The sequence below is a fragment of the Callorhinchus milii genome, unplaced genomic scaffold (genome assembly GCF_018977255.1).
Source record: "Callorhinchus milii isolate IMCB2004 unplaced genomic scaffold, IMCB_Cmil_1.0 Scaffold2, whole genome shotgun sequence".
In the NCBI taxonomy this organism is placed as follows: domain Eukaryota; kingdom Metazoa; phylum Chordata; class Chondrichthyes; order Chimaeriformes; family Callorhinchidae; genus Callorhinchus; species Callorhinchus milii.
The window spans coordinates 17,331,578-17,356,937 of NW_024704743.1; the positions used below are offsets into that span (position 1 = coordinate 17,331,578).

Below are 25,360 nucleotides of genomic sequence, written 5' to 3' on the forward strand. Positions count from 1 at the left end.
CTGTATAGTTTGGGGGTGAAATGCGCAGTGTCCCAAAAACAGTTGTGGATTGAATGACCAAATTATTATCTAAAAAAAANTTATTTATTGGAGGGATTATTACCCCCGGAAAAGCGATCCGCCAAACGACTAACAATTGGATTCCTACTTACTGCTAAGGAGGGTGGAGTAAGGAAACTTGCCTAAGATTTTGCCCTGCTCAGGAGTCGGGGATCTAGGTCCACTGGCTTAACCACTAAGTTACAGGATTCCTGCAGTGGAGCTTAAATCATTATTATTGATAATAATTCTTTCAAAATCCTCATCCTCACCTTCAAGGTCCTCCATGGACTTGCCCCTTCCTACCACTGTGACCTGCTAACCCCTTATCAACCTGTCCGCCTGTTACGCATCCCCTGTCCAGCCCGTCCCACCATTGGCGGTTGGGCCTTCAGCCTCCCTGCCTCAACCCTTTTGAACTCCATCCCATAGTCCCTTCGCTCCCTTCCTTGCCTCCTTCAAGGCATGTCTCAAGACCCTCCTCTTCGGCCGTGCCTTCGGCTAACCTCCCAGCCATCCACCCTCCCTTACCCCAATTCCCCCCACCCCCTTCCCAATTCCCCCCACCCGCCTCCCAATTCCCCCCACCCGCCTCCCAATTCCCCCCACCCGCCTCCCAATTCTCCCCACCCCCCTCCCAATTCCCCCCACCCCAAACGCTTGGGTCCAAATTGTTGACTATCCAGCGCCTTGGGACGTCCTCCGACGTGAAAGGTAAGGCAAGGGAGGGGGTGAGGCAAGGGAGGGGGTAATTTTGTATTGTGTTGCAAGCTATCTGTTCTATCAGCTTTCTACCACACTTAGTCCTTTTTGGCACAGCTGCATGTACATGTAAGAGCTCAGAAGAAGTGAAAGCTCCATTACTAATGTTATGTACTTGAAATGTTGACTGAGGCCTAAAATTACCCTGAAATTATCATCTTTTACATGTGACATGTTACATTTCGTCAGTTTGCATTTATGCATGCAAGGATTTATTATATAAATTACCGATGAATTAGTTTTCAATGTTTTCTTGCACTTAGGGGTGATAGGCAGATGGGTGAAGAAACAGTAAGATATTGTGAATGAAAAAACACAGAGCAGATGGGAAAGAGGAGAAAAAAAGCAAACAACAACGACAACAACATTTCATTTGTAGAGCGCCTTTCACGTCGGGAGGACGTCCCAAGGCGCTGGACAATTGAGTCGGGACCCGAGCAGGGGGGAAATGGTCAGGGTGAGGGGAGGGAAGGGAGGGAGCGAGGAGTGGGTAGAGTCGAGAGGGGAGCTGAAGGCACGGTCGAAGAGAAAGGTCTTGAGACTGGCCTTGAAGGAGGAAAGGGTGAAGGCACTGGGGGATGGAGTTCCAGAGCACAGGGACAAGCTATGATCAAGGGTCACTGAGGGGAGCTCCTTCAGCCTAGTGTGACTTGGATCTGCTGGGTTTGTTTTGGACAGGGAACTTTCACTTCCTCTTCTTCTGAGTTCTAATCTTCGTTGTGTAAATCGTAGCACCAGAATAGAATCGATGTGATAGAGAGCTGATTGAGTAGACAGATTGCACCTTGTTCTATGGTCCTCTTGTGGATGGGGGAAGGGGAAGCAAAGCTGCATCTCCTTGAAACTGAGTTGGCTCCAAGATACCGCCAATGGAATAACAGAATCGAGTTGAGCTGATCCCCACCATTCTCGCCCGGCTTCACTGTCTCCCCATCCCCCAGGGGATCAAGTTTAAGATCCTACTCCTGGCTTCCAGAGATCTTCACGGTCTTGCTCCTCCCTAACTCTGTGACCTACTAAAACATTACCAACCTATCTGATCCCTCCACTCGGCGGGCACCAGCCTGCTCCATGTCTGCTGCCCTGCCTGCTCCACCATCAGCCTTCCTGCCCCCACCATCTGGAACTCCATCTCAGAGCCTCTCTGCCTCACCCCCTTCCTCGCCTCACGGCCTTCCTCGCCTCAGCCCCTCCCTCGCCTCAGCCCCTCCCTTGCCTCAGCCCCTTTTTTGCCTTCCTATCTAAGACCTTCCTCTTTGACCGTGCCTTCAGTCATCGTCCGACCTCCGCCTCTCCCTTGTCCTTCACCTCTCCCTTGTCCTTCACCCCTCCCTTGTCCTCCACCCCTCCTTCTCTCTTGACTACAAACCCCGCTTGGGTGCAAACCCTTGACTGTGAAGCACCTTGGTACATCTTCCTGATATGCAATTTGTAATCTCAATAGACTGGTTCCTGAGCCAGACAGTCTACATTACTCCAAGGCACCTGGAGTTAATTGGAGAATGTCCCTTTTGGATCTTTATCCTAACATCCCAACTAATTTTCTACCTGTGTTGTGTGTTCCAGCTTCTGAAACTTTTTGTTAGATACAGTACAGTTCAAAAGATTTATTGATTTGAGTTAATATTAATTTGTGCTGAAATCTCAAATGTTCATCAAGTCTCTTCCTCACTGAGCTGATCTTGTCCTACAGACAGTTGACATTCATCAGGGAACTGTGTGGAAAGGAACCTGAAGGACCAGGTGTCTCAGCTCTGACTTCTGAAGCGCGAACAAAATGGGCGAAGGTACCGGCTGCAGCTTCCAATTACTGCCACCTTCAGAGCCCTTAAGTAGATTATAAATTCCGCTTTCAGCTGTGAGATCTGGTGTTGGAGTGTTTAGAGTTTTAACGTTAAGCGGGAATGCTGAAGCCACTAAAAAATTCTAAATCTCACGTTTGCTGCCCTTTAACTGGGGGCAGGGAATCATCCCACTCAGCTCCAATTGACCTAGAAAGCGAAAGCCCAAATGAGGAGGGTAGTCCTAGCTGGACAAGCAATGGGAAAGCTTGCCAGATAGCGATATCAGTGGCAAGCTATGGGGTTTTAGCTGGTTAGACTCCAGCATTACTCTAATGCACACTTTGGGGCCCCCAAGCTTTGGCTGTTAATACTTGCTGGAATTAGGTAAGCAGGATGAGTCCCTCCAGGGAGAGAGTGCGTATTCCATTCCAACAATCTGTCTCTGGAATTTCTATGTATAGGCGGGATGTATGAAATTCTCAGTTTGGTTTAGATACTCTTAAGCATGGTGATAGCCTTCCATATGTGTCAGACATCCAGCTGACCAAAAAAAAATCATTCTTTATCAGATAGATAATTATTTGGGGAGGACAAGTTTGAGGGAATGTGGGGAGAGCGCGGGGAAGTAGGATTGATTTGGGTAGCTCTTTTCAAAGAGCCAGCAAAGACACGATGGGCCAAATGGCCTCCTTCTGAGCTGTGTAATTCTATAATTTTATGACGAGGTGTCAGGCTGGCTCATTTGATATAATGCCTTATGTCGTCAAAACGTCTCAAAGCGCTTAACAGGATTTTACTGTAAAGTGTAGTGACTGTGTATCTATGCAAATGCATGAGCCAATTTTTGCACACAGCGGTACCTCACAGATTACCTATTTTGTTTGGGGGATTGTTGGCTAGGACAGGCTGGGAGAAACTCCTCTTTTCAAATTGTGCCATGGGATCTTTAACTGGCAAATGGGACATAGTCATGTAGAAGGAGTAGAGACAAGAAATGCTGTATAGTGGAGGGTCTGTTGATTGTGATCTTGGAAGAGGGAGGATAATGTTTCCGAATGGCTTTATTTTCATATAATTTTACTTTGTTTCTCCTGCAGGCACGGGAGTATTTGATCAGCTTGGACCCCACAAATGTGACTGTCCTGGAGCTAATTCAGAACTCCTTGTTTGTGTTGTCATTGGATGATACGAGTCCCAATGTATCACCTGAAGATTATTCTGAGGTGAATAATTGAAGGTGTGCATGTGCATCTATGTGTGTGTCTGTGGGTGTGTATGTATGCATGTGAATTTAGTTTACATTGTATAGGAACTTAATATTCACACTTTCAGATGTGTATTGAAAATTGCAAGTCTTTAGTTGTAGTTTGGTTTTGTATTTGCTTTAAGTTTCAGACATAAAATCATAGAATCTTATAGCACAGAAGGAGGCCATTCAGCCCATCATGCCTGTATGGGCTCTTTGAAAGAGCTACCAACTAGTCTCACTCCCCGTTCTTCCCTCATAACCCTGCAAATTTTTCCTTTTATGTACCTATCCAACACAGCTGCTAATTGCGCACAGAGGTGTGTGGAGTAAGGAAACTTGTCCAACGTTTCTCACTGCCCAGAAATCAAATCCAGGTTCTTTTGCTTGTGAGGCAAGCGCTCTAACCAATCTGTTACGGGACTCCATGTTAAATGTGTATACTCTGTTTTAACTGTTTGTCAACTGCTTCGAACTCAGGTTCGACCCCCAATTATTCTTCCTCCCCCATATCCGGTCCCTCACCAGCACCGCCTTATTCCACCTCCGTCGCATCGCCTGTCTCCGCCAATACCTCTCTCCCAAAGGCGCTGAAACCCTAGTCGATGCCTTTCTCACCTCTTGGCTGGACTATTCTAACGCTCTTCTTGCCGGTCTCCCATCCACTACCATCCATAAAATCCAAATCATTCAAAACTCTGTTGCCCGCATTCTCACCCGCACCAAACTCCGCTCCCCGATCACCCCAGTCCTTGCCAGACTGCACTGGCTGCCTAATCCCCGAGAGGATCGACTTCAAGATCCTCACCCTTGTCTTCAAATCCCTCCACTCCTCTGCACCCCCCTACCTCTCTCCTCAAAACAGTACCTGTTGCCTTTGTTCCTCCAGGTCTGGCCTCCTCCCTTTCCCGCCCCCGAGTCCTCCTCTCCACCCTCGGCGGTCGTGCCTTCAGCCACTATGCCCCGAGGCTCTGCAATTCCCTTCCTCACTCCCTTCGCCTCGCTCCCCCTCTTCCTATTTTCAGGTCTCTGCTGAAGACCTTTCTCTTCGACCCTGCCTTTGGTCACCTTCCTCCCCCTCCCCCTGGCTCGGCGCCAGGATCCATTACTGTGAAGCGCTCTGAGACACCGTCCGGCGTGGAGGGCGCTATATAAATCCAAGTTGTTGTTGTTCTTTCAGATCTGTGCTGCTTCCCTGACTGGAAACCCAACCGTACGCTGGGGTGACAAATCCTATAATTGTCTCAGTTTCGCCAATGGGACTTTTGGTTCAAACTGTGATGTAAGTCAGTTAATCTGTTATTTCAATGCTTACAATTTTAAAATAAAATGCTCTCTCTCTCTCGCTGTATAATCAATTATTTATGATAAATTATGCCATAAGCAATGACACTTCAATGTTCAATTGGATTCATTACATGCGATCGGGTCCGAATTATATATTTCATTTCAAGGAGCTATTGCTGTGTAAATGCAAATTGACAAATGGCATCCTTCTCAGATTGTAAGATTTGCAAATGTCTAAAGTTGTTTTTGAAAGCTTGCTTGAGTGCTTGTGCTGTTTCCCCGGTTCAGTGTAGGCTCCGCCACTGTTAAGCACTCTGAGATGCTGCCCTGCATGAAGGGCACTATATAAATGCAAGTTATTGTTATTTCCCAAGTCAGATTGAATGTCAAGCAGGCAAAGTCTGACAACAGATTTCCTCGCTGGACTGGTTTTTTTTCAGTAGCTATTTTGAGATGTTAACGAATCCTGTGGAAATCTGGATTCAGGGGAAGTGGCAGTTTGTAGTGCCGTGAAATGGTCTGTGGTAGAGCAAGGACGTGAGCTCAATGCTCTTCAGTGCCTAAATTACTATCAATGGGTTTTTCCTCATTCTACCCTTTCTGATATGCATAAATTGGTCACTTCAGTTAAATAGTTACAAGCTCACAAGAGATGTTGGATGAAGAAGGCCATTCGATCAATTTGATCTCATCCTTCCAGAGCACCCACTCTTTTCTCCCATCACAGCAGGCGTTTTTTTTTAATGGGCTCAGCGACTTGGCCACAACCACCCATTCTGGTAACCTATTCCAGTTTCACTTTCTTTAGGTAAAGAAAAACTTCCTGGTGTCTGTCCTGAATTGTCCTTTGCACCTGGTGTCGTCTTGCTCTCAGTTTCATCCACAAAACACAGAGTCACTACACTTGACAGTATATTCTGTGAAGCACTTTGAAATGTCTCAACAACGTAATAAGTCCTAAATCAAATGCAAGAGTTATTATTATTATTTATTCCCTCAACTCATCTAAAATCTTACATACACTAATAAGGTTCTTCTGAGACATCGCCTTAGCTTGCTAAGAGCCCCTAATTATCTAAAGTCTGAAATTCTTACGCTGTCTGCTTCAATAAGCCGTCTGTCTTGCACTTTGTAATGTCATGTTTGAACTACGAATAATTTCCTTGCTTGTTTCAGCATTCCCCGTATGATGCCATGGTCATGGTTTCTTTGTGCTATTATATTGACCTACAAGTCAAAAGCATTGAAGGCAAGTGGCAGGTAAGTGTGGTAAAGGAAATTAATGTCTAGCGTCAGTAGTACCCTCACATGATATTGTATTAAATTCACCATTGGTTTGCTCGTAATCCTGAAATGCACTGCTAGCATTTTCAAAATGTCTTGCATGTCTTGTTTAGACAAGGAGCTCCGCAAGAAGTAAAAGGGTGTATCCAAAGCTTGGATGAGAGAAATTAACAGGCATTTGATGAATCAAAGGACAAATATACAATTAAAAAATCTAGTGCAGTTTCAAATATATAGTTGAACGCTGTGAATATTGCTCTGTGCCACATTCACCTACAAAACATACAGATACACTTTACAGTATATCCTGTGAAGTGCTTTGAGATATCCACCTGACATGTATAAGGATTATTACATTCGAGAGAACCCAGGTTTGATTCTTGGGTAGGGCAAAGGTTTGGTAAGTTTCCCTACTCCACAGGCCTCTGTTTACCTAGCAGTAAGTAGGAACTTGGTTATTAGTCGATTGGCGGTTCACTTTCCAGGGGTAATAATCCGTTCAAAAAAATAATAAAAATAATTTGGTCACTCAATCCATGACTGTTTGTGGGACATTGCTGTGTGCAATTGGTTGCCACGTTTTGCCCACAAAATACAGTCAATTCACATTACAGTATATTCTGTAAAGCGCTTTGAGACCTCTCAACGACGTGATAAGGCACTGCAAAGATTTTAAAAAATGCAGGGATTATTCTTGTGTAGAGGGGAAGACAAAAAGGGAAATTAGAAACACCAAAAGGGGTAGGAAAAATAACTGGCAAAGGAAATAGTAAAGCAAAAGGATAGTTACGGAAAGAATAGGCCAAATAGAGATGAAAAGGGAAATCTTGTCATGCAGAATGGGGAAGGACAGATATTAAATGAATATTTTACCTTCATTTTTAACACAAGTACTATAGTGAAAAGTATCTAAGAGCCGGAGATGGAGTAATTTGAACAGGTGGCTATAAGAATGAACTACCAAAAAAGCTGTCAGAATTCAAAGTGGAAAAGTCACTAAGGCCTAATGGCATTCATCCTACAACCCTCTTTCAAATGAGTCTTTCAAATGAGACCCGTCAAATTCAGGTGGATGTCAAAGATCCCATGGTACAATTGGAAAAGAGAAGCGAGTTGTCCGGGTCAATAATTTTCCAGATAGGTTTGGTATTTTACTTAATGGCTGTTAGTGGGACATTGCTTCGAGGAATTGCTGCTGAATTTGCCTACAAGTACTCAGTCACTCCACAGTAATAATCTTGTGAAGCAGTTTGAGTCATTTGGATGATGTGATCAGTCTCTGTATGATCAGTTAATTTTATTCTATAAGTATTGTTTATAGAAATTTAATGGGATTGTTTCTTCAGACTTGCTGTAATAATGACAAATATTATAAAATACAATTTCTCACAGGGCTCAAAAGCAATCCGTGACATTCCTTTGCCCGAGGAGCTGATTTTTGTAGTGGATGAAAAGATTCTCGAGGATATAGAACAAGCTAAACAACAGTACCAGAAACAGGTATGTCGACGGTTAGTTCTACTTTCATCCACAAGACATGCAGCTATTCCACAGCACAATTTACCCAATAAACCCCATGTTTTCATCACCTCAAGGCTCGACTACGGAAATTTCCTCCTTGTCAGCCTCCCCAACTCTTTGCTCCGCAAGCTGCAGATCATCCAGAACTCTGCAGCTTGTGTCCTCTCCTGTACCAGGCTCCGTGGCCCCATCACCCCCACCCTCGCCCGGCTCCACTGGCTCCCCATCCATCAGAGGATAGAATTCAAAATCTTCGTCCTCACTTTCAAGGCCCTCCATGGCCTTGCCCCCTCCTACATCTGTGACGTGCTGACACCCTATTAACCTCTCCGCTTCCTCCGCTCAGCGGGCTCCGGCCTGCTCCAGGTCTCCGGCCCGACCTGCCCTAGGATCGGCAACCGGGCTTTCAACCTTTCTGCCCCCCTCTTTGGAACTCCATCCCACAATCCCTTCGCCTCGCTTCCTCTCTTGCCTCCTTCAAGGCATGACTCAAGACCCTCCTTTTTGATCGTGCCTTCAGCCGTCCTCCTACCCCCTCTGCCCTTCCTCACCCCAACCCTGGAAGCCTCTCTGCTGCATCCGCAGGAGCTTGGATCCATAAAGGAGGATGATTTGCACACAGATAGTGTTGCTGCAAGCTTGACCTGCATTGGGACCTTGCTGTTCTTGAAGAGGGTTCAGCATGACCAGAGTGCCCTTCACCGCTTCTCAGGAAGACCTTGGAGCAGTCTGACTGAACATTGAATTCTGTCCTATTTTGTGGTAGTTATTGTCAAATCTGAGAGAATATTTAGGTATTATAAAGTTCGGGAAACTTGCCAGACAGCACTTTCAATGGTAGATCTGCAGTTTTAGTAGATTAGACTCCAGCACTACCCCTGTGCACTGGGATCCCCAAGCCTTGGCCAGCCTGCGCCTAGTATCTCTGGAATTAGACAAGCAGGTGTATTCCTCCATGGAAAGAGTGTGCATTCCAATATACGGGAATTTCCATGTGTAGGTGGGATCCATGGAACTCTCAGCTTGGATTGATATTCTTAAGCATAGTGATGTGTTTCTGCATGTGTCAGACACCGGGTTGGCCACAAACAAAATCCATTGGTTGAACATTGGCTGACAAGAGTTTAGTCCTTATAAATGCAAGTTGTTGTTTGTTTTTGCATGCGAATGCTCAGTGCTCTACCACCTGGTATTTGAGACCAGTTAAGCTTCATGTTGTCAGAAAAACAGCTCTTTAATAACATTAACAAGCTTTATGGGAAATGTCTCTCAAACGTACTGACTGCTGTTTGTTTCACAGGTATCTGATATCCAGATTATTAGTTATGCCTTCACTGCCTTTGGAAAATCTCTTATCAAAAAAAGGCTCCATCCAGATATCTTCGTACAGCTTGGGCTTCAGCTAGCTTACTATAGACTTCATGGACGGTAAGTGGGAGAGCCTGCTGCAGAAGCCGTTTGTATCATTTATTCCAATATCAACACAATACCCACACGGCTCTGTTTATCTAGTAAGTAGGAACCTGGTTGTTAGACAATTGGCGGGTTAGGGTTAGGGTAATAAGGTAATAAGATAACAAGGTAATAATCCCTTGAAATAAATAAAATAATTTGGTCACTCAATCCACAACTGTTTGTGGAACACTCCTTTGCACAATTGGCTGCCGCGTTTCGCCCACAAAATATAAAGTCAATTCACTTTACAGTATATTCTGTGAAGTGCTTTGAGACATCTTGAAGATGACATTCTATCAAATGCAAGGAGTATTATTATTAACACTTATTTTTATTGCACAGCATAAGTTTTTTTTAAAAAGTAGTGAAAATAAAATAATATTAGACTCCATTATTAACTAATTATTTTAAGATAGGAGCGACATTTTGATGCCAATTTAATAAAAAAGACAGCAATGAGCCTTACTTAATCTGAGTAAGTCTCTAGAGCATTGAGAGTTAATGAATCTGCATTTAATCACTTAAAAGACGGGAGTCGCCTTGTTCAGCTCCTGCAACACCCATGAGCCGTCGGCAGCATTTCGATTAACCTCCCCAGTTGAAATCGTGAGTTAAAGCCTTCCTTGCCAAAGTCTGGGAATGCATTGTTGCAGGTCAACTTCGGTCACACCTCTCCCTCCACTCCCTCCTTGAACCCCTGCAGCCTGGTTCTCGCCCTGCCCACAGCACAGAGACAGCGCTTGTCAAAGTCGCAAACGACGTCCTCTCTATCTTACCAGGGTTCCCTCTGCCTCCTTGTCCTCCTGGATCTCCCTGCCGCATTCGACACAGTCGACCATGCCATCTTCCTCCACTGCCTCTCCTCCCTCATTCACCTTAGTGGGACTGCACTCGCATGGTTCGAGCGTATTTAACCAACTGCCTCCACTTCATCTCGGCAAATTTCATCGTCGAAATTATGAGGGGATTCGATGGGGGATCAAGGGAAAACTATTTCCACTGGTGGGTAGGTTGGTAACCCGAGGACATCGATTAAAATCGTTAAAAGAAATAGAAGGGAGGTGAGGAGAAATTTTTTCGTGCAGCGAATTGTTCGAATCTGGAATGGATTGCCTGAAAGTGTGGTGGAGTCGATTCGATAACAACTTTTAAGAGAGAAGTAGATAATTATTTGGGGAGGACAAGTTTGCAGGGCTATGGGGAGAGAGCGGGTGAGTGCGATTGATTTGGATAGCTCTTTTCAAAGAGCCGGCATAGACACGATGGGCTGAATGGTCTCCTTTGCTGTATAATTCTACGATTCTATGAATTTTTTCTCCTCCCTCCCCTGCCCAGTCACCTGTGGGGTACTCCAGGGCTCCATCCTTGGCCCTCTTCTTTTCCTTATCTAAATGCTTGCTCTGGGTAATGTCATCTGCAGACACGGGTTAAACTTCCACATGTATGCGGATGACACACAAATCTACTTTGCCTCCTCCAGTACTAACTCCAGGTCTGCCGATATTCTATCAGCTTGTCTGGGTGAGTGTAAACTTCCTGGAGCTGGATGAGGACAAGACAGAAGCCATACTCCTTGACTCCCATCAACATCTTCACTTCTGCGGATCTAAACTTCTCAAACTCCCTGGGCTCTCCCTCAGACGCACCGAACCAGTGCGCAAACTAAGCGTCCGGTTCGACCCCATTGTCCTTCCTTCCCCCATATCTGGTTCCTGACCAGAACCGCCTTCTTCCATTTCCGCCACAATGCCCGCGTCCGACCGTACCTTACCCCAAATGCAGCTGTAACCCTTGTGCATGCGTTTGTCACCTCCCGCCTGGATTACTCCCAACGCACTCCCTGCCGGTCTCCCCAGCTCCACTATTCAAAAGATCCAGCTCATTCAGAATTCTGCCGCCTGCATACTGACATCTCACCGGTTCTGGCCCAGGCTCCACTGGCTCCCCATCACCGAATGGACCGACTTCACGATCCTCACACTCGTGTTCAAATCCCTTCACTCCCTGGCACCTCCCTACCTCTCCGACCTCCTCACTCCCCAATCCACCACCCGGCGCCTCCGCTCAACTGGCACCGGCCTCCTGCTCATCCCTCGCATGCTCCGCCCCAACATCGAAGGCCACTCCTTCAGCCCCTATGCTCCAAAACCATGAAACACTCTCCCTCAATCCCTCCGCCTTGCCCCCTCCCCATTTTCATGTCCCACCTGAAAACCTTCCTCTTCAACCATGCTTACGGCCGCCTTCCCCACCCACTCCCCACCCGGCTCGGAGTCAGGCTCTGCCACTGTTAAGCGCTCTGAGACACTACCCTGCTTGGAGGGCGCTATAGAAGTGTGAGTTGTCGTGGTGCTGGTTGTTAAACCCAGTGGTTTATAAACTCGGCATTCTCTCTGACCCCAAGCTGAATTTCAAACCCCAGATCTGATCAATCGCCAGGACCACTTTCTTCCATTCCAGAACATTGCTTGCTTACTTCCCTACCTCACTACCACTGCTACTAAAGCCCTACTTCTGTAGTTTATGTTTCCTCCTTACTCACCTTCCTTGCAGTCTTGAACTCGTTCAATACTGCCCAGGCCGGATCCTGTGCCCCACAAGATGTCACACCTGCACTCAGCTCCAGTGGAAATTGATCAGCACAGAAATGATTTCAAGATCATCATTTGTCATCCTTTTGTCACTTTCTGCCTCGATTTTTCAAACCCACTCTTGGCTGGTCTCCCCAGACCCACCATCCAACCAAGATCCAGCTAACACAAAACTCTCCCCCTGTTTTACCACCCCCATCAAACTCCACTTGCCCATCACCCCGATCCTCTTCAGCCTCCACTGCCTGCTAATGGATCAACTTCAAGATCCTTGCCCCACATACAAATCCTTTTTTACCTGAGCACTCACTAACTCTCTGACCTGCTGATTTCCCACTCCACTACCCACCTCATACACTAAGATAGCTCAGACCTGCTGCATGTCCCAGCCTCTCTGCGTCACAGTTGGTGGCCATTCCTTCAGCCACCATGATCCTAATTTTCGGAATTCCCTACCTCACTCCCTCTGCCTTGCTTCCCTTTTATCTGTCTTCAAATCTCAGCTGAAGTTGTTGTTGTTCTCAAGCTTGTTTGCATTTTTGCTCCATTCCATCTGGCACTCTTTGCACTTTTGACTCTATTGCTTGCTTTTCCGGGGGTAATAATCCCTTCAAAAAAAAATGTGGTCACTCAATCCACGACTACTTGTGGGACACAAACGCTACCGCGTTTCACACACAAAATATACTGTTAATCCACTTTACAGTTTATTCTGGTAAGCGCTTTGAGATGTCTCAATGAGATGATAAGGAGTTTTATCAAAAGCTATTAATATTTTTATTATTATTATTCAGGAACCATGGCCCTGCTCTTTGGGACTCACCTTCCTGGTACTTCTCTCCACATTACTACCTTTCTCTGTGCTTTAAAACAATCTCCACAATAGGATCTTCAAATGATTCACCTACTTCAATTTAAAATAATAATTGATATTAAATATTAATTCCAAAAAGTCAGCATTCTTACGAACATTTGGGATCAAACTAACCTCAGTGGATGATATTGTCTGACAGTTGACACATTTAACCCATCAAATAAACACTGCGGCAATGGGAGGAGAATAGGGTTGGTATTAGGGATGAATGAGATCAAATAAAGCTTCTTTATCTGGACCTCTAGATTTCTCTTATTAGACTATTAGGCTGTCTGGGAATTATCCATAGTGGCTCAGGTAAGCAAGTCATCCACACCCAGCAACCTTCATTTTGGAGTGTCTCTGGTATAAATGGGACATCCTCCTGACGTGAGAAACACTATACAAATGTAATTTTGTTGTTTTTTGTTACATTTCTCAATGTTGGTCAGTCGAAAATCCCTTGTAACCAGGATTTGGAATTCGACATATTTCTGATCCTCCACTAAAATCCTTTTTGCTTTGTTTTTTTGGAAAGAGCATCAATTGCCAGCAACTGACACATTTATAAAATTCTAAAACTGAAGGATGTACCTTGATTTTTCAAATGGTTTTTGCCCACAGACCTGGAGTTTGTTATGAGACTGCAACAACCAGACGATTCTACCACGGCCGAACTGAGACAATGAGGCCCTGCACAATGGAGGCAGTGGAATGGTGCAAAGGGATGCTGGATCCTGATGTTCCTGTAAGTATTCCTGTAAACTGAGTTCAATTTCATGTTGGTCTGTTCCACTCACATACTCACATAAAGTAATATCACCTGCCCTGATTTCTCCTGTTTGCCTACTCTCTGATGATAATATTAATTGTTTGAATTATAACAACAACAACTTGGATTTAAATAGCGCCCTCCACTCCGGATGGTGTCTCAGAGCGCTTTCAGGGGGAGGGGGAGGAAGGTGACCAAAGGTGCGGTTGAAAAGGTCTTCAGCAGAGATCTGAAAATAGGAAGAGAGGGAGCGAGACGAAGGGAGTGAGGAAGGGAATTCCAGAGCCTCGGGGCATAGTGGCTGAAGGCACGGCCACCGAGGATGGAGCGGAGGACTCGGGGAACGAGGAGGCCAGACCCGGAGGAACGAAGGCAACGGGTACTGTTTTGAGGAGAGAGGTCAGAGAGGTAGGGGGTGCAGAGGAGTGGAGGGATTTGAAGACAAGGGTGAGGATCTAGAAGTTGATCCTCTCTGGGACAGGCAACCAGTGCAGTCTGGCAAGGACTGGGGTGATCGTTTGGTGCAGGTGAGAATGCGGGCGGCAGAGTTTTGAATGATTTGGATTTTATGGATGGTAGTGGATGGGAAACCCGCGAGGAGGGCATTAGAGTAGTCCAGTTGATGTGACAAAGGCATGGACCACAGAGTTTCAGCGGCTTTAGGAGAGAGGTATTGGTGGAGGCGGGTGATGCATCGGAGGTGGAAGAAAGCGGTGCTGGTGAGGGATCGGATGTGGGGGAGGAAGGATAATTGGGGGTCGAACCTGACGCCAAGGTTGCGTATGGGTTCGGAGAGTTTTAGGGGGAGGTTGGTTAGGTGGAGGAGATGAGAACTGTGAGATTTTGGATGTTGACGAGAGCCAAAGAGTATGGCTTCTGTCTTGTCAACGTTCAGCTGAAGGAAGTTTGCGCACATCCAGCCCCTGAGATCTGACAGGCAGGCTGACAGAACATCAGGGGTCTGGGGGTCGCAAAGAGAGGTGGAAAAATAGAGTTGGGTGTTGTCCGCGTACATGTGGAAATGTACCCCATGTCTGCGGATTACATCCCCAAGAGGGAGCATGTAGATCAGAAAGAGGAGGGGGCCAAGGGTGGATCCTTGGGGTACCCCACAGGTGACCGGGTGAGAGCGGGAGGAGAAGCTGTTTGTGCAGATGTACTGCTGGCAGTTGGTGAGGTAGGACTCGAACCAGGGGAGTGTGGCCCCACTGAGGTGGATGACGGAGGAAAAGCGGTGGAGGAGGATGGCGTGATCGACTGTGTCGAACGCGGTGGAGAGGTCCAGGAGGACAAGGAGGCAGAGGGAGCCCTGGTCACAGATAGAGAGGATGTCGTTTGTGACTTTCACAAGTGCAGTCTCTGTACTGTGGGCGGAAACCGGACTGGAGGGGTTCGAAGAGGGAGTGGGAGGAAAGGTGTGCGCGGAGTTGATTGGCCACAACCCGTTCTAGAGCTTTTGAGAGGAAGGGCAGGTTAGAAATGGGGCAGTAATGGCTGGGGTTAGAGGGATCTGGGGAGGGTTTTTTCAGGAGGGGGGTGATGACAGCAGTTTTGAGGGAGGCAGGGACTGATCCGGAGGAGAGGGACTGGTTGATGATGTCAGCCAGTAGTGGGCAGAGGAGGGGGAACTGTGTGACCAGTAAGTTGGTGGGGAGGGGATCGAGGCAGCAGGTGGTGGGTTTCATGGAGGTGATGGTGGGTGAGAGGGAGGAGGGAGAGATGGGGAGGAAGGAATGAAGAGTGGGAGTGGTGGTAAGAGCAGATGATGAGGAGGGTGAGCGGGGCAGAGAGGGCGTGGTGGTGGATGACAAGAGACAGGTGGATGAGGCTGCCTGGCGGATGTTATGTATTTTAGATGAAAAGAAGTCCATGACTTCCTTGCACTTGGCATTTGATGTGGATTGAGGAGGCCTGAGGGGCGTCACAGACGAAGTAGTGGGTGGTGGGGAAAAAAGGATTTTAGGATTGTGTTTAGCCTCCAAGATGATGTTGGAGTAAAAGGCCGTCTTTGCGTGTGTCAAGGGGAGCGAGGGACCCGGAGCAGGCTGGTGCCCGCTGAGCGGACAGGCCAGTATGGGGTTAACAGACTGCTTTATAATTTGCTAGATGGTATGTGAAGGCAAGCAATGTAAAGATTAATAATGTGGGTGCGTGCATTGGAACAATTGCATTTTTTCAATAATCTATTTTCAACACAGTTGTGTAACCTGTGGTATTTGCTCCACTATCTCAGCCTGAGAAACGCCTGGAGTTGTTTATGAAAGCTGTTGGAAAGCACCATGAACTAATGACTGAAGCTCAGGTCGGTAAAGGTAAGCAAGTGGCTTTGCCGTGCCTATCACCATTCCAATTCTTTGCAAAGTTTTTAAATAAATCCAGTTTGAATTTATAAATGATTACTTTCGACAATATTCTTATATATTCAGGCTTTGACCGCCACCTCCTGGGTCTTCTGCAAATAGCTAAAGAGGAAGGTCTTCCGGTGCCTGAGCTTTATACAGACATTGGCTTTACTAGAAGGTATTTTAATCCTTCAATAAACATTGAATTGTAATGCAATCTGACTGGTCAGATGTACGCTTGTATATATTAGCATAAACTCGGTAGGCTAGTTGCCTGAATGCATTAATGGCCTTTTACAATGGCATCAATTTAGTTTCTTATTGTGGCTTCTTTTTGCAGTGGTGGTGGAGGGAACTTTGTCCTTTCAACTAGTCTTGTTGGATACACTACAGTCCTAGGTGCTGTTGTTCCTATGGTACGCAATGGTTATGGATTCTTCTACCGGATCCGAGATGACAGGCAAGTGTCCAGAACGTCTTAAACCGCAGACTTGAGCAATGAAATCCAAGTGTTGTAAATTTATCCTCTAAAGCACGGTGTTCCAACTGGCAGCCCACAGGCCACATCTGGCCCAGGAGATGATTCCATCAGACCGCCTGCTCTCTCCTCATGGCAGTGGCAGGAGCTGGTGGTTGAGGGAACGAGGTGGGTAAGGAGACGCACTTGCCTTCCCCTCAGCTCGACAGGAACCCCCTGATAGACTGCAGCAACGGGCGGCATTATTTCCTACTCCCCACGGCTCAATGCGCTACATTTCATCAGGAAGCACCTCCCGAGCTGAGAGGAAGGTAAGCAGGTCTCCTTACCAACCGTATCCTCCCAAGCAACTGGCAAATAGTGAGCAACCCCGCGCACGTCAAGACCTAACTATTTGACTGTGCTTTCGGTTATCTTTTCCCTCCCTATCCCACCTGCCTCGGCTATCACACCCAGGTACCCAGCCGGTAGTGTCGAGCGCTTTGAGACGTCCTTCTAACATGAAAAAGGTGCTATGTGAATGCTATAATTCTGGAAGGGAAACACAAAAATATTGCTTATGTGCCCATGGACGTTTTTCAAATAGGGCATCCGGCACTCAGCAATAAGGGTGTTAAGGCATTGGAAAAGGTATAGATTCACTCAGATGCAACCAGGTATGAAGGGGTTTAAAAATGAGCACAGAAATATTATGCGTGATACATTTCCCCTATCACTCTACAGGATTGTGGTAGCTTGTTCAGCCTGGAAGTCCAGTCCAGAGACCAATGCAGAAGAACTGTACAAGGCTGTCTCCCTGTCCTTCCAGGAAATGGTGCAGATGGTGTCAAAATCCCAGCTTTAAGTATTGACCACGCAGAAAGCATTTTTGCAGATAATGATTAAAATGCTAATTTCTTTCACATTTGCACAGGTCTACTGGTTAACAACATATGAAAACCCTGTAAGTTTCTTCTGTGAATTTTACTTCAAGGACTTGAAAATATAATGGTTTCATTGCAACAGCAATGCAAAATATTAGAAATATTGGCACATTACAATGCAAGATGTTTACAGTAACAATGCAGACTTCAGGAACCAGAAGAGGCAGAGGGAAAGTAAAACGTTACAGCTATTTGTCATATCGCTACTTAAAATAGCTTTTTGTCCTTTCAGGTTTCTGGAAAAGTAAAATGAACAAACTTTCTTTAACTCTTGACAATTGTACATTGTCAGTGTGTTTATTCTCTGTAAACATTCCTTAAAAAATCTAAAAAATTGAAACTAGGAATCCGTTTGGATTTTCATGTCTCGTGGGGAGAAAGTTGATACCTTCCTCTGTTTTTAACATGTGTAAATATGATTTTAGAAATTATAATATACATTTGATATTTGCAGTAAAGAATCAGTCTTTATTATTAATCTTTCTATTGTATTAATAGGCAATTGAACATATTTGATCTTTTCTGTGATTACCATTGGATACGTGACTAGGTCTAACACTGGCAGGAAGTAAATCTGACTAGTCATGTGTTTATGTTTCTGAAGGAAACAAACATTTTGGCATTGGGAGCTTGATTGTTTCTTGAGTCTCCACAGGTCCTGTAGGTTTATAATTATGGTTTTCTGGAAACATTTTCCCACAAACTGTCTATTGATCACATTTGAAGTTATTATTTATGAATTGAAGGAAATGAGAATCTACATGCCAGCAGTACCTGACAGATGGGTAACTGACCTGGGAGGATGGATATCTGACCCTGTTGAAATGTACACATTGGTTTGGATGAAGAAGGCCCTCTGGCCAATCCAGTCTCATCCTTCCAGAACACCCACTTCTGTCTACTCACACCACCACAGAATGCTCAGACACTCACAGCTATTTTTTAAGTGAATCCGGTGTCCTGGCCTTGACCACTTTTCCTAGCAATCTATTACAGTCATGATTATCTCTTAGGAAAGAATTGGGTAACATCGGGCTGTAATTGGCGTTACACAATAGCCCTTTTGATGATTCACAATTATGATGGGGAAATTCCTTAAGTGCCAATGTATTATAATAATATTAATCCTATTTGGTATAGTGTCTATCATGTCGAGAGGACGTCTCAATGTGCTTCACGGAATATACTACAAACTGCAGTGACTGTATTTTGTGGGTGAAGACTGCAGGGTTTGGAGTTGTAGCGGGCAATTTTATAGCAGACGCCAGGAATTTTTCGTTACACAGAGCGGATAATCAACAACTGACAGGTTGCCAGGACTGGTGATAGAAGCCAGGACACTGGACTCATTTTAAAAACCAGTGCGACTCTGTGATGAGGGGATAGTAGGGTAGGTTGGAATTGGATAAGACAAAGGGCCTTATTCATCCAAATCAATCTTGTGAATTTTCTTAAATTGCTGCAGTCATTTTAATATTATGTTACAAAGAATTTATTTATGTAAACAAAATACGGTGACTGAGTTATAAACTACAATCTGAAATGTTTGAGATCAACAAAATAAAAAAGGCAAAATTTATCTTTGAAAATCAAAACAGGGAGACTCTGGCCACAATCTTTCAATTCTCCTTGGATATGGGAAGTGGTGCCAGAGGACTGGAGGGTTGCAAATGTTACACCCTGTTCAAAAAAGGGAGAGGGATAAACCTGGTAAGTACAGGCCAGTCATCCTGTTGTGGTAGTAGGGAAACTTCTAGAGATGATAATCCGGGACAAAATTAATTTTAATTTGGAAAAACATGGGTTAATAAAGGACAGCCAACACGGATTTGTTAAAGGTAAATCATGTCTAATTAACTTGATTGAGTTCTTCGATGAAGTAATGGAGAGGGTTGATGGAGGGTAGTGCTGTTGATGTTGTATATGTGGACGAAGCCTTTGATAAAGGGCCACATGATAGACTTGTTAGCAAAATTGAAGGCCATGGATTAAGGAAACAGTGGATTCGAAATTGGCTTGGAGACTGAAAAACAACCGTTCACCTCTAATCCTTTGCTTTCTGACTGGAGGGAGATGTACAGTGGTGTCCCCCAAGGGTCGGTATTAGAACCACTGCTCTTTTTAATATAAATTAATGACTTGGGTATAGAGAGCAAACTTTTAAAGTTGCAGATGACACAAAACTTGGAAATGTAGCAAACAGTGAGGAGGATAGCAACAGACTGCAGAAGGACATAGACAGGCTGGTGGAATGGGCAGACCCGTGGCAGATGGAATTTAATGCAGAGAAGTCTGAAGTTATGCATTTTGGGAGGATGGATGAGGAGAAGCAATATAAGATAAATCATACAATTCTAAAGGGGGTACAGGAAAAGAGTGACCTGGGGTTTCACATTAATAATAATAATAATAATAATCCTTGCATTTGATATAGCGCTTTTCACGTCAGGAGGACGTCCCAAAGCGCTTCACAGAACACACTGTAAAGTGAATTGACTGTATATTTGTGGGCGAACGCGGCAGCCAATTGCGCACAGCAATGTCCCACAAACAGTCGTAGATTGAAAATGACCAATTTATTATTGTTTTTGGTTTTTGGAGGGATTATTATTAGGCTCTGTGTGGAGTAAGGAAACTTGCCCAAGGTTTCGCCCTCTGCCTGGAATTGAACTCAGGTCTCTCACTTGCAAAGCGAGTGCTCTAACCACTGAGCTACAGGACTCCACCTTTGGACATTCACAAATCTTTGAAGGTAGCAGGACAAAGCTGTTAAAAAAGCAAATGGGATGTTGGCTTTATAAACAGAGGCATAGAGTATAAAAGCAAGGAAGTTATGTTGAACCTTTACAAATTACTGGTTAGGTCTCAGCAGGAGTATTGTGTCCAATTCTGGGAACCACACATTAGGAAGGATGTCAGAGCCTTGGTGAGGGTGCATATGAGATTTACAAGAATTATACCAGAGATGAGGAACTACAATTATGTGGAGACTAGAGAGGCTGGGATTATTCTCCTTAGAGCAGAGAAGGTTGAGCGGAGATTTAATAGAGGTGTTTTCAAAATTATGAGAGGTTTTGATAAAGTAGATAGGGAGAAACTATTTCCTCTGGCTGGTCGGTCAATAACCAGAGGACGCAGATTTAAGATGATTGGCAAATGAAACAAAGGGGAGATGAGTAGAATTTTTTTTCCCCAGGGAATTGTTATGATCTGGAATGCACTGCCTGAAAGGGTGGTGCAAACAGATTCAATGATAGCTTTCAAAAGGGAATTAGACAGGTACTTAAAAAGGAAAAATTTGCAGCTCTATATTTCAAAGAGCCGGCACAGGCTGAATGACCTCCTTCTGTGCTATAAAATTCTATAATTCTACGATTAATTAAGTGACAAAACAAGCAGCCATATTTAGGAATAAGTTTCTGAATGGTATTCATTTCGGCCAATGTATTTGAAACCACTATGTCTTTTGTTGTTTGATTTGAAAAAAGTGTATACGATTGGATCTGTCTATTCGGACTGTAGATTTCTTTGCCAGTCTCGATCCTGAAATGTAACTCCAATTTGGAAATAAATAAATATGCTCTTGAACAGCAGTTACAAACCTTGTGGGTGTTTTTTTTGTGGTTTGTTTGATCATTTTTGTGCATCCACATAATAGTCTCATTCTAAGCGAGGAAGTTGGGTTGTTCTGTGATGTTTGTAGTGGCTCGGTTGATCAGTTTAGTTCAACTTTCAATCAGGATGTTTATAAACGCCCCTCCTAAAAATGAAAACATATATACGCAAGTCAACTTCCACAAGCTACAGGAGGTGCCAATCAATACAATATATATTTACCTTTCACATGTTGAATCCTGTAGCATAGAGCACTTGCCTCGCAAGCAAGAGGATCCAGGTTCGATTCCTGGGCAGGGCAAAACCCGAGGCAAGTTTCCTTGCTCCACACACCTCTGTTTACCTAGCAGTAAGTAGGAACCTGGTTTTAGTTGATTGACAGAGCGTTTTCTGAGGGTAATAATCCTTTCAAAAAATAATTAAAAATAATAGTAATTTGGTCCCTCAATCCACGACTGCTGCTGGATGCAATTGGTGGCTGCGCTTCGCCCACAAAATAAACAGTCAGTGCACTTCATATATACCGAAGGTGTGGTTGATGTGGAGGGTCTTGAGACATACCCTGAAGACTGAGATGGAGTTGCAAAGGGTGGAGCCAAAGAGGCTGAAGGCCTGACTACCGATGGTGGGGTGAGCCGGATGGGGGACATAGGGCAGGCCGGAATCTGACTATGTATTCCTTAAAGAATTAGATGTTTGAAGATTAGGAATATTAAAGTGTATGAAGTGAGGGATTAGATTGATTCATGTGGAGAAACACATCAGCGCAAATTTGCTGGGACAGATCGGTAGTTTCTATTCCATGATGATCTTTAGGGATCAACAACAAGTTACATTTGTATAGCCCCTTTCACGTCAGGAGGACATCCCAAAGTGCTGGACAGTTAGGGATCTGCACCCGAGCTGATGGGTGGGATCAGATAGATTGGAGGGTGGGGGGGTAGGAGTAGGAGGGTGACCAAAAACATGGTCGAAGAGGAGGGTCTTGAGACGGGTCTTGAAGGAGGCAAAGGAAGGGGCGAGGTGGAGGGACTGTGGGATAGAGTTCCAGAGGATGGGGCAGAGAGGCTGAAGGCTCCCCTGATAATGAGGCGGAGGACAAGAAGCAGACCGGAGCCCCCTGAACGGAGGGAGCGGACAGATTGGGAGGGGTTAGGAGGTCCCAGAGATAGGGAGGAGCAAGGCCATGGAACGCTTTGAAGGTGAGGACCAGGATCTCTGAGTGATGGGGAGCAGCCTGATTCAGTTGAAAGCACACTCGCCTATGAATCAGAAGGTTTGGAGTTCAAGCACCAAGTAAGGTCTTTGATCTCATGGGTTAGGCTAACTCCAGTGCAGTGCTTGGAGAATGCTGCATTGTCAGAGGCGCTTTGAATGAGACATTAAACCAAGGTCCTGTCTGCCTGTTGAAATGGACATGAAAGATCCCATGGCTATATTCAAAAAGAGAAGGGAGTTTTTCCTGTTTTTCTGGCTAACAATCTTCCCCCAAATAAGATTGGTCACTTACTTCAAGGCAGTTTGTGGGACTTTGCTCTGTGCAAATTGAATTCTACCATCATAAGCGCTTCATTTTACAGAAATCTTCGCAAAGAACTTTGAGATGTTTCAACATAAAATGCTACATCAAATGAAAGAATTATTTATTAATGATTCTATAAAGCAGAGACATCTAAATACAGTAATGGTAAAATAGGCAGAATTTGTGTGAACCAAATGATGCATTAATTGTAGATAAAAGCATTGGGGGGTTGATGATTTATTAAATGAAAAACTAAATGTCTATTTATCAATAACATTTTCTGAATTCTATTCATTTCAAATGATATAGTTGAAACTATTGTATCTTAATTGTTTGATTTGAAAAGTAAATGTGATTGGATCAATTGATTCAAACTGTAGATTTATTTGCACAATCTCATTCCTGAAATGAAACTCTTCGATTTGGAAATAAATTGGCACTAGAACAGCAGATATAACCTTGTGGGTGTATTTTTTTGGTTTGTTTATAATGTTTTGTATTCCCATAATGGTCTCATTCTAAGAGAGGAACTCAGGCTGTTTTGTGATGTTTGATCTTCTTAGTCAGGATTTCAATCAGGATGTTTATAAACACCCCTCCCAAAATTACAATACAATTTACAATTACATAGCAGCTTCCACATTGGTAGGATGTCTCAAAAATGCTTCACTAGATGTTTAGGCGCACGAGATTGAGGGGAGGGGGTGGAAATGTAAAATGAAAACAAATACATGCAGGTCAACTTCTCCAAGCTGAAGGAGACATCAGATGTTTGAATCCATCCTGTTAATGCTCTATATACTTTCACCCACTAAAATATACACTCAATTCACTTTACAGTATATTCTGTGAAGCGATTTGCAACGTCTTGAAGACGTGATAAGGCGCTGTATCCAGATATATATTAATATATTCGGCTCCAGTTTACTAAACCATAGGAAGCCTTTTAGTCACTCTAATTGGGAACACTGTCATCTCAACCCTCCTCACCTTCAAAATCTGCCTTAAGAGCTATCTCCTCAACCGTGCTTTCTGCACTTTTAAGACGCATCAATGGGAATCAACAACTCATTCCAGCACCTTGGAGAGAAAGGGCATGTTGGAGATGGATCAGTAGTTCAAGATCGACCTCAAGGCCCACACACTTTTGGGAGGGGTGTTTATAAACATCCCGATTGAAATCCAGCCGTAACCCTTGTGCATGCGTTTGTCACCTCCCGCCTGGATTACTCCAACGCACTCCCCGCCGGTCTCCCCAGCTCCACTATTCAAAAGATCCAGCTCATTCAGAATTCTACCGCCTGCATACTGACATCTCACCGGTTCCACTGGCTCCCCATGACTGAATGGATCGACTTCAAGATCCTCACACTCATGTTCAAATCCCTTCACTCCCTGGCACCTCCCTACCTCTCCGACCCCCTCACTCCCCGATCCACCACCCGGCACCTCCGCTCAACTGGCACCAGCCTCCTGCTCGTCCCTCGCACCCTCCGCCCCAACATCGAAAGTCGTGATTTCAGCCACTACTCCGCAAAACTCTGGAACACTCCCTCAATCCCTCTGCCTTGCCCCCTCTCTCCCCTCTTTCAAGTCCCACCTGAAAACTTTCCTCTTTGACCGCACTCACGGCCACCTCCCCCACTCCCCCTGGCTCGGAGTCAGGCTCTGCCACTGTTAAGTGTTCTGAGACGCTACCATGAGTGGAGGGCACTACATAGACATACGCAGAATGTTGCAGCCTGGAAACAGACCATTCGGCCCAATTAGCCTTTATGTTTCACACGAGCCCCCATCCCTCTTTTTCCTTCTCCTACACCCTTCCATTAGCTTCTCCCTCATGCATGTATCAAGTTTCTTCTTACATACATTGATGCTTTTTTCTTCAACCAGTTTCCGATATTGAGTTCCACCTTCTCAGCATTCTCTGGGCATTGGGGCATCCCACTGTGGTGGTGAAGGTATTCCAGTTCATGGGCCAGTCTGATCGATGAGCAGTACCCAAAGCACTGCTGATTGAAGACCAGCCAGTCTGGCTTATCAATAAAGCTTGGAAGGACAGACTTGGGGTAGGGATTCTTCTGTTGAGCTCTTTTTAACCCTGCAGCCCAAAGCTCTATTGGGTAGGGTAATCCTGCTTGGTGGTTTGCCTGACACTGCTCACACAATTATTTGGTCAACAAGATAGCTGGGGTAAATTTGGGGTAAATTCGGAACAAATCTTACGAAAACACAACTTCAGTGAGCAAGTAGTAAACCTATGGAACATGCTCCCTGGGCAGATGGTGGAAGCAGAAAGTATTGTTTGTTTCAAGAACAAATTAGATAGATTTCTGTGAGAAAAATGACATGTTAAGCGACTGCCAGGATGGTGGAAGGTGAACTAGATGGACCTTGATCTTTTTCTTAGCAGTTCTTATGTTCTTATCCCTTTGTATGGAACAGCATTTGTACATAAAAATGAACACCAGACAAGCAACAATTTTTCAGATATTTTCATATTAATCACATATGTGGAGTCCTGTAGCTCAGTGGTTAGAGCACTCGCTTTGCAAGCGAGACACCTGGGTTCAATTCCAGGCAGGGCGAAACCTTGGGCAAGTTTCCTTACTCCACACACCTAATAATAATCCCTCCAAAAACCAAAAACAATAATAAATTGGTCATTTTCAATCTACGACTGTTTGTGGGACATTGCTGTGCGCAATTGGCTGCCGCGTTCGCCCACAAATATACAGTCAATTCACTTTACAGTATATTCTGTGAAGCGCTTTGGGACGTCCTCCCGACATGAAAAGCGCCAAATCAAATGCAAGGATTATTATTATTATTATATTTCAGTCTCGTACTCATCTCAGATCACAAAGAATCTCACAACAATTAAAA

General features: G+C 44.8%; 1 protein-coding gene across 1 annotated transcript in view; it reads left to right on the forward strand.

Moving 5' to 3' along the window:
- The window catches only part of crot (carnitine O-octanoyltransferase), a 40,739-nt gene extending 22,248 nt beyond the window's left edge, over window positions 1-18,491 (forward strand). Inside the window, 11 exon segments of the mRNA XM_007898148.2 lie at window positions 2,495-2,588; window positions 3,683-3,808; window positions 5,012-5,113; window positions 6,295-6,378; window positions 7,795-7,902; window positions 9,224-9,351; window positions 13,447-13,570; window positions 15,828-15,906; window positions 16,021-16,114; window positions 16,277-16,396; window positions 17,138-18,491. Coding sequence (XP_007896339.1) covers window positions 2,495-2,588; window positions 3,683-3,808; window positions 5,012-5,113; window positions 6,295-6,378; window positions 7,795-7,902; window positions 9,224-9,351; window positions 13,447-13,570; window positions 15,828-15,906; window positions 16,021-16,114; window positions 16,277-16,396; window positions 17,138-17,258 — 1,180 coding nt within the window. The 3' untranslated portion in view covers window positions 17,259-18,491.
- Window positions 18,492-25,360: the final 6,869 nt, after the last annotated feature.